Genomic DNA, 15,609 nt, shown 5'->3' on the forward strand with positions numbered 1-15,609 from the left:
ACTTGTGAGAGGAAAAGGCATGGCCTACACTGACAAGTAAAAATAGATGGTTGTTTTCTTCTGGTGACAGCTTTAAATCTGAGCTCTGTTCTTTTGACATCTTTGCAGTCTCTGGATGAAATATGCATTTGTGAATTACTCAACTATAGGTTTACTTGCAAGGGAAGGTACTATTAGTACCGAGCAATAAATATGTCAACTCCTCTACTAAAAATATCCTTAAAAGTGGGTAAACTTTTGAACACAGAGTTTCTTTTCTGTTCATTTCTTCCCTGCCAGCCTAAACATGTCTGATGTCTAAATGCTGGCTGCTACAGTCCCTTTGGAGCAGACTCTGGAGCTCATGTGACAATGCTGTAGCAAGTTGGAAAGTGAAGCCAGTATAAAAAAAATCCAAACAAACTAAAAAACCCCAAAACCCCCAAACCTTCCCCTTTTTTTTTTGGCAGTGGAGCGGGGAAAGGGGAATAGAACTTAAACCTCTGCTTGTTTCTGTGCTCATGATGTTCTGAGTGGGATGATCTCCAGAATAGGTGATCTCCAGATGAGTATTGCCAGCCAGTTCTGACTACTGTGGGAGTTCAGCTAGCTATCAAGGCTTCAGCAGTACTGTTTATGTGTAAAGCAGTTTGTAATTTGTTTTATATTATGCCTTTCATTCTGTAGCTTTTGTTCTTTAAACTTTTTGCTTGGAATGTCAGGAGGCCAAAGAATACTAACAAGGGTAAATTACTCAAAGTTTCCAACAGAAGAGAGTACGTTGTTTTTGTTAAACCCCTTTTGCTTTCTTGCTTGCCTACAGGAGTTCACATATGTATGTAGAAGGGCTTTGGCTCTGCCTTTAAGTTCTTGATTGACACTTCCTGCTTGGTAGGAGTAGTGTTATGCTTTTACATCAGCTGCAAATGGTTATGAGTTATTAACTGACTATGAAACTTCAAGCCAAGCATCTTGTGTTCCCTTTGCAGAAACGCAGCTGAATGGAGCTTAAAGGGCCACAGATGAAAGAACTCGAACACGTTTCTGAAGGTTTAAGATGTGTCTGACAGTGACCTCCTTACCTTACTAATAAAGAAGAGTTTTTCAGCAGACTCCAACTTCTTAATGTACTAACTGGAATGGTGTTCTGACAACAATTCTCCATAGTAAAGTACATACCCTCTACAGAACAGTATTATTTTCTCTACTGATAATGCAACCCAATGGAGCAAAGTAATGTTTTGATAAGCATGCCTGAAGATCGTTCCTTTCATGTTCGATACAGGTAAGACTATGAATTTTAGTATGGATGAGTAAGTGTGGTTAATAATAGAAAATTAAACAAGTTGCAACAAACAGTTTGGTGTTTCTGTTGCTAGTGTTATTGAAACTGAAAGCTAGAATAACTTTTTATTTTGCTTTTCTTGGATTTTGAACTGTGAAAATTCAGTTCTATTAGTATAACTGCGTGGTTGTATAGTATTGGAACTGTGTGGTTGCAGAACAACATGATTGTCTGTATTTCTTTCTATTTCTGATGGAGTGGTATGAGTTATGATTCCTGCATGGTAATAGCAGCTCTCTCTTCTTTTAGCTTCTGGGCTGTGTTTGCCAATTGTTGAGTTTTTGTCTGCTCAAGTTATCTGTACTTGTCTCATTATTGCTTCTGTGAACAATGAATTTTTAGGTGTGCTATCACCTACAGCAGTGTTTTGTTTAAAATAAAGAAATCAGATTGATGGATAGAAACTGATTGGATATCTTGGTCTAAAAAGTACTGTTGCTGCAAATCAAGAGGATGTGTGATTTCTCTTCTGAGAGCTTTTACCATTTTTCTTCTGGAATACCCTTTACTGACATGGGAGGACATGTTAGCACTGTAGACTCGCTCTAATGAACCTGAACAACAGAAGCATTGTGTAGTGTGTGGTATTTGGATGGCTGGTGTTTGGAATGGTAAATCTTGCAGCTCGTTCAGTAGGAAGGGACACTGGGACACTAGCATGATTGTTCTTAGAACAAGTAAAAAGCGTGAATCTTGTTGTGTCCTCCCCTCTATCCTGGTCATCCTGGCTTTGGAGGTCTTGTCCTTGCTAGCTAACAGGAACTAAGCACTATCCTTATTTGAAAGACAGTATATGTGACAGCTTAAAATTAATTCTGAAAACATTTTAACAGTGTTAGATTGCTGTTAGACAGGTCTTCTGTTTCACAGAAACACAGTTCTGGTTAACAGTGCAGTCAGCAGGAGGAGCTTTTTCATGGTCAGGAAGGTGATGAGCAATTAAACTCTCTGCTCTCTTTATTTTGCTGAAATCTTTATATGGTGGCTTTGAGAGCAGGAATTCCAAAGTGTGTGAACGTGATATTTCTTCTGTGCTCAGTGTTTCTCGAATGTATCTACCTTCTAGCATTCCTCTAACATGTTTATCATCGCTGTTGCTGATGCTCTTGGTCCTCCCCAGGTGACTACAGGAGATCCTTGCTCACTCTTTAGTAAAAGCAGGAGCTGTTCAGGGTACTATTATAGAAGTAAATGGCTGAATAAAGCAGCACAACCAATTTTCTGGTTTAAGCTGACAAGCCAAAAATAACTGCAGAAAAATTGGCAAGCACAATGAGGGTAAAACATCTTACTGCTTTGTGCTGTATTTCAGTACAGGCTTGAATGTTACTGGTTAACAGTATCATTAATGGCCTTATTAAACCTTTCCCTGAGAACTGTGATTGGATGCCTATTTTAAAAATATGGAGGCATAATCCTTTTAATCTTTTAAAAAATACAAAACTTTCCTGAAACTTAGAGGAACCGCAAATCAATTAAGTATATTGAACTGGAATTTTATGATGATGTAATTTAATAGCTATAATTTGGAAAGATTGTGTTTGGTTGTAGTTTAAAATTTAATGCAGGAAAGAATAGGTCATAAACTACTGGGGGGAGGGGGGTGTTACTTATGCATTTAAATTTATTTTTTTTACCTACAGTTCGTGTCCCAGGCTCTTTTGGGTTTGACTGCTTTTTCCTTCTTTCTGGTATTCCAATAGAACTAACTTTAATAAGAAGTTGGTGGCCCACTCCTAAGGAGAGGCTTTATTATGGGTCTGTTTCATACTGTGCAAGCTGTTTATTTCTCCTCACTGTAGTTGACTGCTATCACTTTAGCAGCCATAAAAATGCTTATGCTGGTAGAGGGAAGCTGGGTTTTCCTATGTTGTTTAGTGATTGAAAATGCTGACGTTAATAAATGGGGCTAATAGGTGATCAACAGAGTAACTGTTTGTAGAACTCGCTTGTCTTGGCCTGCTAAATTCATACGCTTATAACTGCTTTTATCTTGACTGGAGAAAAAAAAAAGAAATTCAGCTGTGTGGTTTCTTTGTGTATGCATGTGATGCATGTGTGTTGTTTTGTTTCGAAGTCTGCCATCAAACCTGGTTTGATTAAAGACAGTGTTGCAGTGGAGGCATAGTTAAGGTGTTTGGGGGGCTCAGTGTGGTGTGCTTCTGCAGTATGTACAGAAACCAAGACTAAGGGCAGGAGTTGGGAATAATATAGGATCTTTGTTAGTGTGGCATTTGTAATTTTATGCATCTGAGTTGGGGAGATATAATAGCATTTTTTGTTTAGTCTCTAGGTATGTTACATGTGTCGTAGGCAGGGGGGAAGAAAAGAGAAAAGGGAGCCAGGCGAGATGAAAAGCTTAGAGGGACAGATAAGGATGAGGTAGTTTTACAAATGAGAAATTATTCAGGAGATGCCAACCTTTCCATGAACAGGTCCAGGCAACTACAAACAGAATAACAAAACAAAGCCCTGTGTGAGTATTTCCACCATAATATCTGGAAGAACATTACCCAGTTTAGCAGGAATGGAATTTCATTACAAGTACACAGATGAATGGGCCTTGTTCTCTTCTCATCTCTGCAGAGTCAATGTATCTTTTGTTTAGCCATTGGGTATTGAATAAATAAGTAATTCAATGCAGCTCTTGGAACAGAGCAAGTAATTTCATATTCTCCTTGTAACTATTTAATGACTTCCTAAAACATTGATAACCTAGTGCTGTCTAGTCTGCCAGGATGCTGTTTAACTATTAGTAGGGACAGTTTAAGCATTCTAACGAGGTGATGGTTTTATGGCTGGAGAACACCTAAGTAAATCTGGGAAAAAAAAAATTGTGTTAATAACTTAATAAATAATGGAGGAATAAAAACCCCAAACCAAACTTTTGCTGAGTCTGGTTTTGGTACTTGATGGATAAGCCTGCAAACTTTTAAAACAACTGAATGGCTTCACAGCTCTTCCATAATGTGAATAAAATACTAATATTGTACTAATATTGGATACAGGCAGCTGTGGAAATAAATATCTTGTGTTCTGTACATTTTTTTTTTTTTTTGTGTAGTTTAATTAGACTTTGAAATTGTAGAAGTTCAGTAAGAATGGATCCAGTGGAATCATAGCTTTTAGTTCTTTTACAGATTCTGGCAACCTATTAACACAGGCTTTCTAGAGTTGCATTTGAGTAGTATTAAATAGTGGAACTCAGTTCCTAGTTCCTGTTCTCATTTACTTCCTGTAGTTCTGGTTGAATTAAATACTGTAATAATTTTCATCAGCCTGAGTATAAGCGTTCATAGATATTTGTGTTCTGTCTGAAAAAACTCAACTCTTTGATTTTTGTAAGTTCCATTATGTCTAGGTTTGCACTCTACCCTTTTTAGCTGTTCAAGCTAAAAATCTGAAGAAATGCATGTGATTGTGTAATGGTCTAAATCTTTGCACTAAGGAGCACCATATTTTCTAGCCATCGCTTTAATTGGACTTGTCATTTAACATGAGGTGCCCGGAGAGAACCTCTTTGGATAGGATTAAGATTACCCAGTGAAGTGTTTTAAGTCTTAAACCTTCAGTTGCTGATGGTGTAATCATTTCTGCCTTGTACTTAACTGTACTTAATCATTTCTGCCTTTTTCTGTCTGACGTTCAACACATGCAGAATGTAACAAAACCCAGGTTGTGCATTCTAGCAAACAGGAATGCTTTCACTTCTCTGAGAAGAGCTTCTGATCCTAAAAATACTGCGTGTGTTATGGATATCCAACCTGAGAAGTTGGGCCTGGGAAGAACTTCATGCCTGACTTACCCTTTGCTGTCTGCATCTTCAACAGCTACCAGGTGGTTTTAGTTGCAAAGGTTAAATATGTCTGCCATCTCGTTGTGCTTAAGTTGTGGAATGTCGAAGACCAGCAGGTATTGTGCAATTTTGTGTTGGTAACTTGTTTTATCTATGATCCAGAATCTTCTAGTTCTTTTGAAGGCAACAGGATATTTCCAAAATATTCCCTTCTTACTCAGATTTGAGTAGACTGTCATCTAACCTAGTTTTTTCCTACTTAGAAAAATAATCAAATGTTAACGGTGCAGGTAGGTTAAATATCTATCACTGTCTTGTCAAAACAGCTGTTTTCTGGTGTTGCCATTAAAATAACTTTAAGAAAAGTCAGCATTTGATTGTTGCTATTACTGATCTGTGCATACAAAGGGAAACAGTTTTAGGAATAGAATTCTAAATGTTTTGTTCTTACATCTGGGTAAATACTAAATCATGGCATAACAAGGATATCTCTAACTACACCAAATGTTCTGGTTTGGAGTGCAAGCCCTTCCACATACTGTATAAACCACTTAAAAAAAAAAAAAAAAAAAGAAGAAAAATTCAAAACAATGGACAGATCTACAAAGTTGATGTCACCTTTTTGGCAGTATTAGACACACTTTTTGAACACTTACGGAAAGACTTTGACTGAGTCTCCTTGTTTAAAATATGTTGTGAAGGTAGAATGATAGTTTTGTGAGCTTTTTAAAATGCATGTATCTTGAAAGTGTGCTTCAAGATGAAGACCTGAAGTCATCTTCTTTCTCATCCTTCTCTCTCTCACGTCCCTTTCATTCGGAAATGTTTGTATATAATCATTAATGCTTAGTGAAACGTTAACCTTTTGCACACCTGAATTCCCAGTAGCAAAACCACACATGAATGTGTTTTGGCAGCTGCAGTTCCGTAACAGCTTCTTTGCTTATTGTTCAAAATACAATCTACAAATTCTATAAATTAAATCACAACTCCCTTCTTCACTGCTTGCTGTATTTTGTATCTATACAATTATTTGCTTATAATAATAAAAAGTATTCCATTGGGTTCTGAAGGATGGCAGTGAAGTAACTTGCCTTGACATACATTTTGTCATTAATTCAGTCTAGATCTTATTTCTTTACACTCGGAGAATTTTCATAGCAGTGCCACTGTAGGAAATGATGAGGTGCCAAGGAGTACTGAATTACATAGGATACAACTTTGGGAAAAATAGTCATGGTCTTTGATACACAGGAATAATTGAATTTTTAATTTTTAATTTTTAATTTTTTATTTTCATGGAACATTTTGCACATAACTTTGAGCCTGGAAAAAAAAAAAAAAGAGCTTATGTTTGTCAAAACTGGTACTTGCCAATAATAGCTTGTTTTCTAGGTCACTTTTCTGAGGTTATCTAGATGTTGAAAACTCTGCATTTTTTGAGTCCTACAGGTGCTATATATGGACAAAACAGTGGTTGGATTTCCTCCCTGAGACTTAAAAAGAAAGAAGAAAAAAAATAATGGTGAAGCTGTTTGTTCTAATGTTAAGTTTGCTCACCACCTTTGAAGTTGCATTTTCCATTTCAGAATTAGTTTCTGTAATACTACAGTACAAAGCTCATTGCTTCTTCTATGGTTCTGAGTCTGTCCTAGACAAATGGACGCCCTCCTGAGTAAAATAACCTTTTCAGAACTCTGGTTACTGGACAGAGTTCTGCATTTAGAGTGACTGTGTATCTTTTTGCTTATGTTGTGCAGGATGGAGGCTTCCTGCCTGGAGCTGGCTTTGGAAGGTGAGCGCCTGTGTAAAGCAGGAGACTGCCGAGCCGGTGTGTCTTTCTTTGAAGCAGCAGTTCAGGTTGGAACTGAAGATTTAAAAACACTCAGTGCTATTTACAGCCAGTTAGGCAATGCCTATTTCTACTTGCATGAATATGCAAAGGCTTTGGAATACCATCACCATGATTTAACTCTTGCAAGGTAATCTTGTGTCTTTCTTTAACCATGTTCTCCATGTCATCCCGTGCTTGTAGAGATGAGCAGTTAGCTGTTAATTTTTCTACCAAACTATGCTATTAATACTCTCTGGTATGGGAATGTGGTGACAACAGAGTGCCAGGGGTTCTGATAGGTAGCTTGATTGCCCTTTAACCTGGAGCTAATGCTCAGTGTAGCACCATAATCCTAGTACTGACTGAGACCTTGCCAGGTTTGTGGATAATTAAATGACTTCTTTAAATCCACCCTTCCTTCACCCTTTCCTCTTTTCTAAAACTCAATCTACCTGGCTCTCTTGTTTACTAGGCCCAACTCAGTCATGTTTCTCTGTGTAAAACTCCTCATAATATAATACTGTGAAATATAGAAACCCTATGACTTGCACATGTCATTTATGCATCTTGACTTTTAATGATTGGTTATAGATCCATAAAAGACAGAGGCACTTAATGCACTTGACCTCAATTTAGGCACATATCTATTCTTCTCCCTGCCTTAACCTGCTCAAGTGTTGTAACCTTGTGGGGAACTTGTTTTGATGTGTTATTCCCCAGGTACCACAGTCTGAGTGGTTCAGTGGCAGTCTTTTGCCTTGAGTCTCATTTAGAATCTAGGAATGTGGCATTACCTCAGATCTTTCTAGGAGACCAGTATGTCTTGGAAATAACGTAAGACTATGATAGTCCAGTAAAATGCAGCAGTAGTTAAACCTCTCTTTCTAATGCTGGGACTGCCTTTTACATAACCATTAAAAAATTATCTTTATTCTCTTCTTAAAAGAAATCAGTTTTTAATGATATGTAGATGAATCTAGCTCAATGCCATGAACTAGCTGTTGCACAAACAGCACTAACAAAACGAAATGTCAGTAACCACAGACTGAACCAAGTTTATGTGAGTGCAGTTTAGATATAAAATCAAATACATACATGTTTGCATGGTTGTAATATTTTTTTTTCTTCTAATTGTTTACTATACATTGATTATCTTGGTGTCAAATTGTACACTATTAATCACTGGGTGCTTTATTTCTGCAATTCTAGAACAATTGGAGATCTACTGGGTGAAGCTAAAGCTAGTGGGAATCTGGGCAACACCTTAAAGGTACTTGGGAATTTTGAAGAAGCTATCGTTTGTTGTCAGAGACATCTGGATATTTCCAGAGAGCTTAATGATAAGGTAAGAATTGCTCAGGCACCAGGAAGTAAACTGCTAACACACACTACTGAACCCTGTTGTACTGGTAATGTGTGCCACCTTTCAGAGGGAAGTAAATACTGCATATTGAATTATTTCTTCAAGACAGCAAGAATCTGTTACTTGTAAGATAGTTGTTTGCACCTGGAAGATTATAGATCCAGATTAATAAATATTGTCCTGTTCTGTGGTGGTGGTTTTTTGTTTTGGGTTGGTGTTTGTTTGGTTTTGGTTTTAGTTTGTTTTTTTTAAATCAATTAATTTAATTTTTAATTTTAATTGGCCTCAAGAATTGTTGTGTGTCTTGCATCTCAAAACGAAGTGATGCAACTGGGTGGGTGTTAAGAACTAGTTTGGAATGGACAGAGCATGTTTTGACAACTAGTTAACAAACTTCTTTTCCCATCTGTGGGTTGTACTATTAGTTGTTGTGATGGAAGACTGAAGCGTAAAATTGTAATGCTGCCTTTTGTTTTAGGTTGGAGAAGCGAGAGCACTGTATAATCTGGGAAATGTATATCACTCTAAAGGGAAGAATGTAGCCAGTGCTGGGACTCATGATCCAGGGGAACTTCCAGATGATGTGAAGAATGCTTTACAAAAAGCTGCAAATTATTATGAGTAAGTAGTAGCTTTAAATGTTGGGGATTGAGAGGGATATGATCATCTACTTCATTAGAATATTGGCAGAATTGTGGAGTCATGAACCGACTGTGGCGTGCTTCTCTCCAGAACATTGGTACCTGTCAGTTTTTTCCCTTTTAAACTGGGGAGTGCACTATTTTCTTGTCATGCCCTTACTGTTAGTGTACCTCTTACTACCTGGTAAGTCCTTCCCTTATGTTAGAATCCAGCAGTATTCCTCAAACCAGACTGAGTCAACAATAGGACCTTGGTATACTTGTATCTAAGGTAGCTCTGCAATTAGAAGCAAGCACGCCAGCTTGAGAAAAGATGCAGTTAAGTGCAGGATCTCACAGGAAATGTTTCCTACTCAGTGAAAGATTTATGGTTGCCTAAAGGCCATTAAAATAAGCCAAAGTGGAATATAGACTAAATTATGTAGACCTTTTCCTTTATACAGATGGGAAGATCTAAAAAAAACCTAATAATTATTTATATTACTGTGAGTGGAAAAAAACCCTGTTTAAAAGTCTCCGTTCTTCCCCTTCTTCCTTCCCCTGAAACAGGGAAAACCTGTCAATAGTAACAGAGCTGGGTGATAGAGCAGCACAAGGACGTGCCTTTGGAAACCTGGGAAACACACACTATCTTCTGGGCAACTTCAGGAGTGCGGTTTTAGCCCACGAACAGGTACAGCAATGTGCTAGTAAGGAATTCCATTCTAGCAAAAAAGCATTGATTGCTCCTGATCTGAAGGACATGTCTTGTGTTGGATCTTGTTGCAAGCTTCCCAGTGTAAGTTGTAAATCTTCATGGCACAGCTTCCAGTTTGACTGTTCTTTTCAAGCACTGTGGCCTGAAGAAAAATACAGATGCGTGGTAGAAAAACTATGAGTGTGCACTTCTATATGCAAATGTGTTGCAAAATACAAAATTGAGAGAATAACACAATTATTCCATGTTTTTTAAGCGTCTCCTAATAGCAAAAGAGTTTGGTGATAGATCAGCAGAAAGAAGAGCATACAGCAATCTTGGAAACGCCTACATCTTCCTGGGTGAATTTGAAACCGCTTCGGAATACTACAAGTTAGTTGACTGCTTATAAATAGAATTTATACATCTTCTTGTGCAGTTTACTTCTGTTGTACCTGGTACTTAAGCTCACTGTCAAGTGGCCTTCTCTCCAGCATATCCTTAGAGAAGAGCTGCTTTTTTATTTTTATTCTTCATTTTTTACCAAAAAATAATGGTTTTCCCTAGTTGTTTAATTCTTACGGTTCTTCTAGGGGAGGGGCAGCATTAACTTTTTTTAAATTTTTCACTTTTTTTTGTTACTTTAAATAGATTCTTCTCAGCGCTGTAGATAGACACCTTTCTGTTGATAGGCATCTATTCCCTTTATTCTAGAATCAAGCATTACTGTCTCAGCTGTTAGCAAGTTCTGGAATGATGTAACTTCAGTATACCTGAGATGAGGAGCTATCTGGCATATACACATTAGCTGAGATAGGTGGTGCACATCAGCATGATTTTACATACCTAGTCTGTTTTTTTAATCAAGACTGTTTTCTTGATCTCTGAACCACTAAGCTGTGGCTACTGTAACTTGGGAAAATAGAAGCTTGACAAAGATACAGGCTAGATGTTATTGGTATCTTACGTAGATTTCAGAAAGCCTACCTGTTCTTTTTGAAAGGGAAGAAGCTTCAGTACTGAGCACATTCTTCCTAGCACTCACATTCTTCTTGCCCACCAGTATCAGGCTGGCTTGGCAGTTACAGGTCTGCTTGCTCTTGTTGATGGAGAATATACAATGTACCAACCTGTTGCAAGTGCATGCTGTCAGGAAAACCACTATAGATGAAGCAATAAATTAAAATTAGAAGATGCTGTTTAAGGGATCGGTCTGCTGTAATAAAGCAAATGGAAATAGGTTGCTGTGGAGTGGAAGACAGAGAAAATCTTGTAAGAGTTAACATGATAGTAATAGATTAGCAGCCCATTTGCCAGCCAGGTGTCCTAATTTCTTTGATTTGTACAATTGATTTTTTTTAGTTGCACAAGTGTACTTCTAAAATCTCCTCCTTGCAGTGATTTTTGAAATGACTAACCCTTTCTTTCAGGAGGACGCTCCAGCTGGCTCGACAGCTTCAAGACAGAGCTGTGGAAGCACAGGCCTGCTACAGCCTTGGGAACACGTACACTTTGCTTCAGGACTATGAAAAAGCAATTGATTATCATTTGAAACACCTTGTGATTGCTCAGGAGTTAAATGACAAGTAAGCCCTAAGAGATTGTTTAATGTGTGTATGACATACCAAATCCTGTTAGCTCTTAACTCTGCTGTCACTGTTCTGTGAATGACAGCTGAAGTAATGTGTATTCCCTGCAATGCTCGGCTCCAGTTTTCATGTGGGGAAAAAAAAAGTACTTATGAAGGTACTGCAGCTAATGAGTCTGAGATGAAAGATGAAGTGATGAATGACTGACTCCACATCATCTTCTGTCAGCATCTTCTTTTGTAAATTAAGGAGAAGAAAAGCAGCTCTCTCTTTTTCATGACTTCATTATAATAATTTTGCATACCTTCACAAGAATATGTCTCCTGCTTCTCCACAAATTAAAACTATGGGAAGGGATGAGGAAAGGAGAATAATACAGTAGCAACTAATGCTTATTTTATAATCATGATTTCTAAGGCCTTTTTTGTGATGTTGGGTGCAACTAAAATTTTTTTTTACCTTTAACAGTACCTCTAACTCAGTAAACACAATGTGAAGGATAATAAAGCATGCAATCTAAGGAAAAGCAAAGTACGTTGTAAAGTGCTTCATGCTTGCAAAACTGAATGAATGATATTTGCTGAGAGCTTAAAAATTAGTGTTTTATTAGACTTGCTCGTATTTATGGTTATAGCCAGATGACATTCCTTTAAAACGTGTTGGTGTTTGAAGTTTCTGATGATAGCCTTCATTTTTCCTGGCACAGCAGTCTCATCGTGGCAGTATTATGAAAACCTGACCCCTAGTGTTCAGGGAGTAAAGGTATAATTGAAAATGTGTTTATTTTTTTCTGCAGAATTGGTGAGGGAAGAGCATGTTGGAGTTTAGGGAATGCTTACACTGCGCTGGGAAATCATGACCAAGCTATGCATTTTGCAGAAAGGCACTTGGAGATCTCACGAGAGGTATGAGTTTCACACTCCCCATACGTTGGCAGCTTTGCTCTCACACAGTGGTTTTATGGAGCTGTGTTCATGCATGTGACTTGGAATAATGGAATGGATTTTGACTGATTTCTGAGATAGTTGATCCTAAATTATTTCTGCCATATTTCACTGCAGGTAGCTCTTAGTTCTGGAGCCACATTTGATAGTGTCATGATGGAATCCAAGCTAATAGCCTAGCAGAGGTGTTTTATGTTTCATTATGTACCTTTTAGTTGTCATATATTTCATTAAAAGGTTGACTCAGTTTTTCAACCAGGAAAACCTTTTCAGCTTTTTTATCTCAGAACTCTAGGGGACAAGATTTGCTTTCTATTTACATGTGTGTTTATTTCATTACAATAATAGAACTACTTATTTTGTTTGCTTGCAGGTAGGAGATAAAAGTGGAGAACTCACTGCTAGACTTAATCTCTCAGATCTTCAAATGGTTCTTGGATTAAGCTACAGCACAAACAACTCCATGATGGCAGAAAGCCACGCGGTAGATACCAGTTTGAACGGTAAATATATGCCTATTTCTGCAATACTTTCTAACAGTGACCTTAGAATATGTTGTTTGTGTTGTTTTCTGACTACAGATGGTTGAGTTGAGCAGGTTTTGGGTTCATTCCCCATCTCCTCCTCCCCCCCCAAAAAAGCTGGTTTTGCATTATTGGACCCCTTTAGCTCCTCCTTTTTTGGAGGATTTACATTGTGAATCACATCTTACTGCTTAGTTTCCTTACATTAAAGAAAAGGGGATGCACAGACACAATTAGAAATAATAATTTTTAATGTGGGAGATACATCTATTTGGTGCCAAAATCTTTTTTTTCTTCCTACCATCTTAGCAGTATGGGGGTTACAGTAGAACTGAATTCTGTTCAAAGACCCATGCTTCTTCTCTTGTGTCCTATTAAAGCAACTTAGGTAGCTTAGATCAGTGTAGTCCTGAAGGCTGCTTTTACTAGTGGTTATTTATTCCCTAGTGATATATTTACCTGCCCTGTTTTGGAACTCAGAATTGCTGTATCTTGCACCATAGATAAGTACAGCCACAGCTTTGAAGGTGACAGTAGAAATCTTAATGATACAAAGATGAACTTGATTCTTTCTCAAAGGTACCAGACCAAGAGTAGGACGCCGTCACAGTATGGAGAACATGGAACTTATGAAATTAACTCCAGAAAAGGTTGGCACTTTCCTTCTTTCTATGCTGGTGGTGAGATTGCAGTGACTTCAGCAGTTATCAATAGTCAGAAGTTTTGTACTTAACAACTTTGAAAGAAGTTAGCAGAATGTTATTTGCCATATCCTTTTTAATTTAGCTGATACTAAAAGTTACGTAAAAGCAGGTCTAACAATTCTAACAACTAATACTTTTGCCATGTGGGCAACAGTCAGAATCTTGCATATGTTGGTTGGAAGGGCTTGTGGAGAGCTAGCTTTATTCCCTTCACAGGAAGAATGAATGAGGTCCTGCAGTGGTGCATCAAAGCACACTAACTTTAAAGGTGCCTTGAGGTTGCAGCATGCAAGTGATTCACAGTAAAATTCCTAAGCTTTAGCTCACCTCTTCTGAACATTTTTAATTTGGATTACAGTGATAGGCACTTCAAATACCTGTTGTATTTTTCAACCAACTTGCAAACCATTAGGAGTTTTAACATCCATTGTGAGAAGGGATGCTATTTCAGAAACGCTGAAACAGAGTCACAGATCAGTAAACTGACTTTCCCCCCAAGCTCAAGAGCTTGCAGTTCCTGATTAAAATCCTTTTGTCAGTCTTTGAGAGATTTCCTTCAAATTCTGTCTGCCTTCAAATGGTAGGCTGGCAGTTCTCCATAAATGACTCCAGTGCCAGCCTGAAATAGCTCTTCCCATCTCTTCTAAGAGATGCAAAGACTGCTCTGGTGTTCATCAAATAGAAAATTAAATCTCAATGTACAGCTGAGGTCAGCACTGATACTTAAGAGCCTCTTTGTGTAGCAGTTTTAAAAGGTTCTGTGTTTAGCCCAGGCTGAGTCCTCAGCAAGGACCTCTAAGCTTTTGGCCGCTGTTTATCTGTGAGCTCTTTTAAGGTACACAGCCTGTGTCCTTAATCTATTAAAACGTTTCACGTGGATTTTTGCAATAAAGTATTAACCTAGTATTGCAGATTAGCTCTTATAAAGGGCCTTTTTCAAGATACTCATTGAGTAGATTCTGAAAATTAATTCTGTAGAAGTCTTTGATATACAGAGCAGTGTATGACACTGGCATTGTGGTTGTACAGGATGCCATCTGCTTGGCACTGGAATCCATGTGCTGATTTTAAATAAGCCTTTAGAAGGCAATGCTTTTGGTTAGGCAGAGTGGCTGCAAGATTTGTGACTGTGCTAATAATTTCTGATGTTGAATCAAGAGAAAAAAATGGGGGTTTTATTGAGTTATTCTAAGGGTCAGTTGTAGATAAAGCTGTCAATTTAGTGGATAATTCTGCTTATTTTAGAAGAGAATTTAGCAAAAATCTGTCAGGTCAGTAAAGCTCTCTTGTTTCTGCAGTGAAACAAGATGGTTATTCCTCTTTGTTCTTGTGCTTGTGTTCTCCCTCTTTTCAATCATTACTAGGCATTTTGTGCATATCAAGGACCTCACTGAAGGCTGGTTGAATATCTGGGTTTGTGTAAGGGGTTGTGTTGCTCTAACACTTTGTAAAATTATGGATTTTTAATTTTTTTTCCTCTTTCCAATTCTAAGAATGCCAGGTGGGAAATGCCACCTGTATCTGCATGTTAGCATTTCCATTAGCTACATTTCCTGCACCACAGTCAGCAAGGAAAAATTTGCAGTGTTTAATTAACCTTTGACCACATTTTAATCCATTGGGTATCACAGTACAGATCAGTTGTAAGACTCACCAGTAACAATACTAACCTGCTTCAGCTAACGAAAGCTCACTAGTCAGAGGTCAAGTAATAAGAACCAAAATCTAAGTTTTCATGTCGTTCTGCTTGGATAAACTAAATTATGTGCAACTGCTTCATTTCAGGGAGGAAAAGCAGCAGCAGATAAGAGGTAACAGTCTAGGTAATTAAAATCAGAAGGCTTCATTTCCTGACTCTTGTTTTCTTAGGTTCAGAACTGGAACAGTGAGATTCTTGCTAAACAGAAACCACTGCTTGCCAAACCTTCAGCAAAACTGCATTTTGTAAATCGACTAAAAGGCAAAAAGTACAAAACCGGCACCACTTCCAAAGTTTTGCAGGATGCCAGTAATTCTATTGATCATCGACTTCCAAACTCACAGAGGGTAGGTTTGGTGAGCTGTGGGGACCATCGCCTTTACTCACCTTCCTTTGGTCAGAATTACAGAAATGGCATTCTGGCAGCTGTCCATTTTAGGGGTACTCTATTTGAACACTGTGGCTTTGTAAAAGGATGCCCAATCTGCCACTCTACAGCTCTCTCATAGGTGGTG

General features: G+C 38.0%; 1 protein-coding gene across 1 annotated transcript in view; it reads left to right on the forward strand.

The window, feature by feature from the left end:
• The first annotated feature begins 964 nt into the window (after positions 1-964).
• Positions 965-15,609, forward strand: part of GPSM2 (G-protein signaling modulator 2) — a 16,669-nt gene continuing 2,024 nt past the window's right edge. The window contains exons 1-11 of the mRNA XM_010024256.1: positions 965-1,264; positions 6,881-7,102; positions 8,164-8,299; positions 8,796-8,938; positions 9,508-9,631; positions 9,912-10,027; positions 11,065-11,220; positions 12,020-12,128; positions 12,541-12,670; positions 13,271-13,341; positions 15,265-15,441. Of these exons, the coding sequence (XP_010022558.1) occupies positions 1,203-1,264; positions 6,881-7,102; positions 8,164-8,299; positions 8,796-8,938; positions 9,508-9,631; positions 9,912-10,027; positions 11,065-11,220; positions 12,020-12,128; positions 12,541-12,670; positions 13,271-13,341; positions 15,265-15,441 (1,446 nt within the window). The 5' untranslated portion in view covers positions 965-1,202. The remainder of the gene's footprint in view (positions 1,265-6,880; positions 7,103-8,163; positions 8,300-8,795; positions 8,939-9,507; positions 9,632-9,911; positions 10,028-11,064; positions 11,221-12,019; positions 12,129-12,540; positions 12,671-13,270; positions 13,342-15,264; positions 15,442-15,609) is intronic.

This window comes from Nestor notabilis, unplaced genomic scaffold, assembly GCF_000696875.1.
Source record: "Nestor notabilis isolate BGI_N333 unplaced genomic scaffold, ASM69687v1 scaffold29201, whole genome shotgun sequence".
NCBI classification, from domain to species: Eukaryota; Metazoa; Chordata; class Aves; order Psittaciformes; family Psittacidae; genus Nestor; species Nestor notabilis.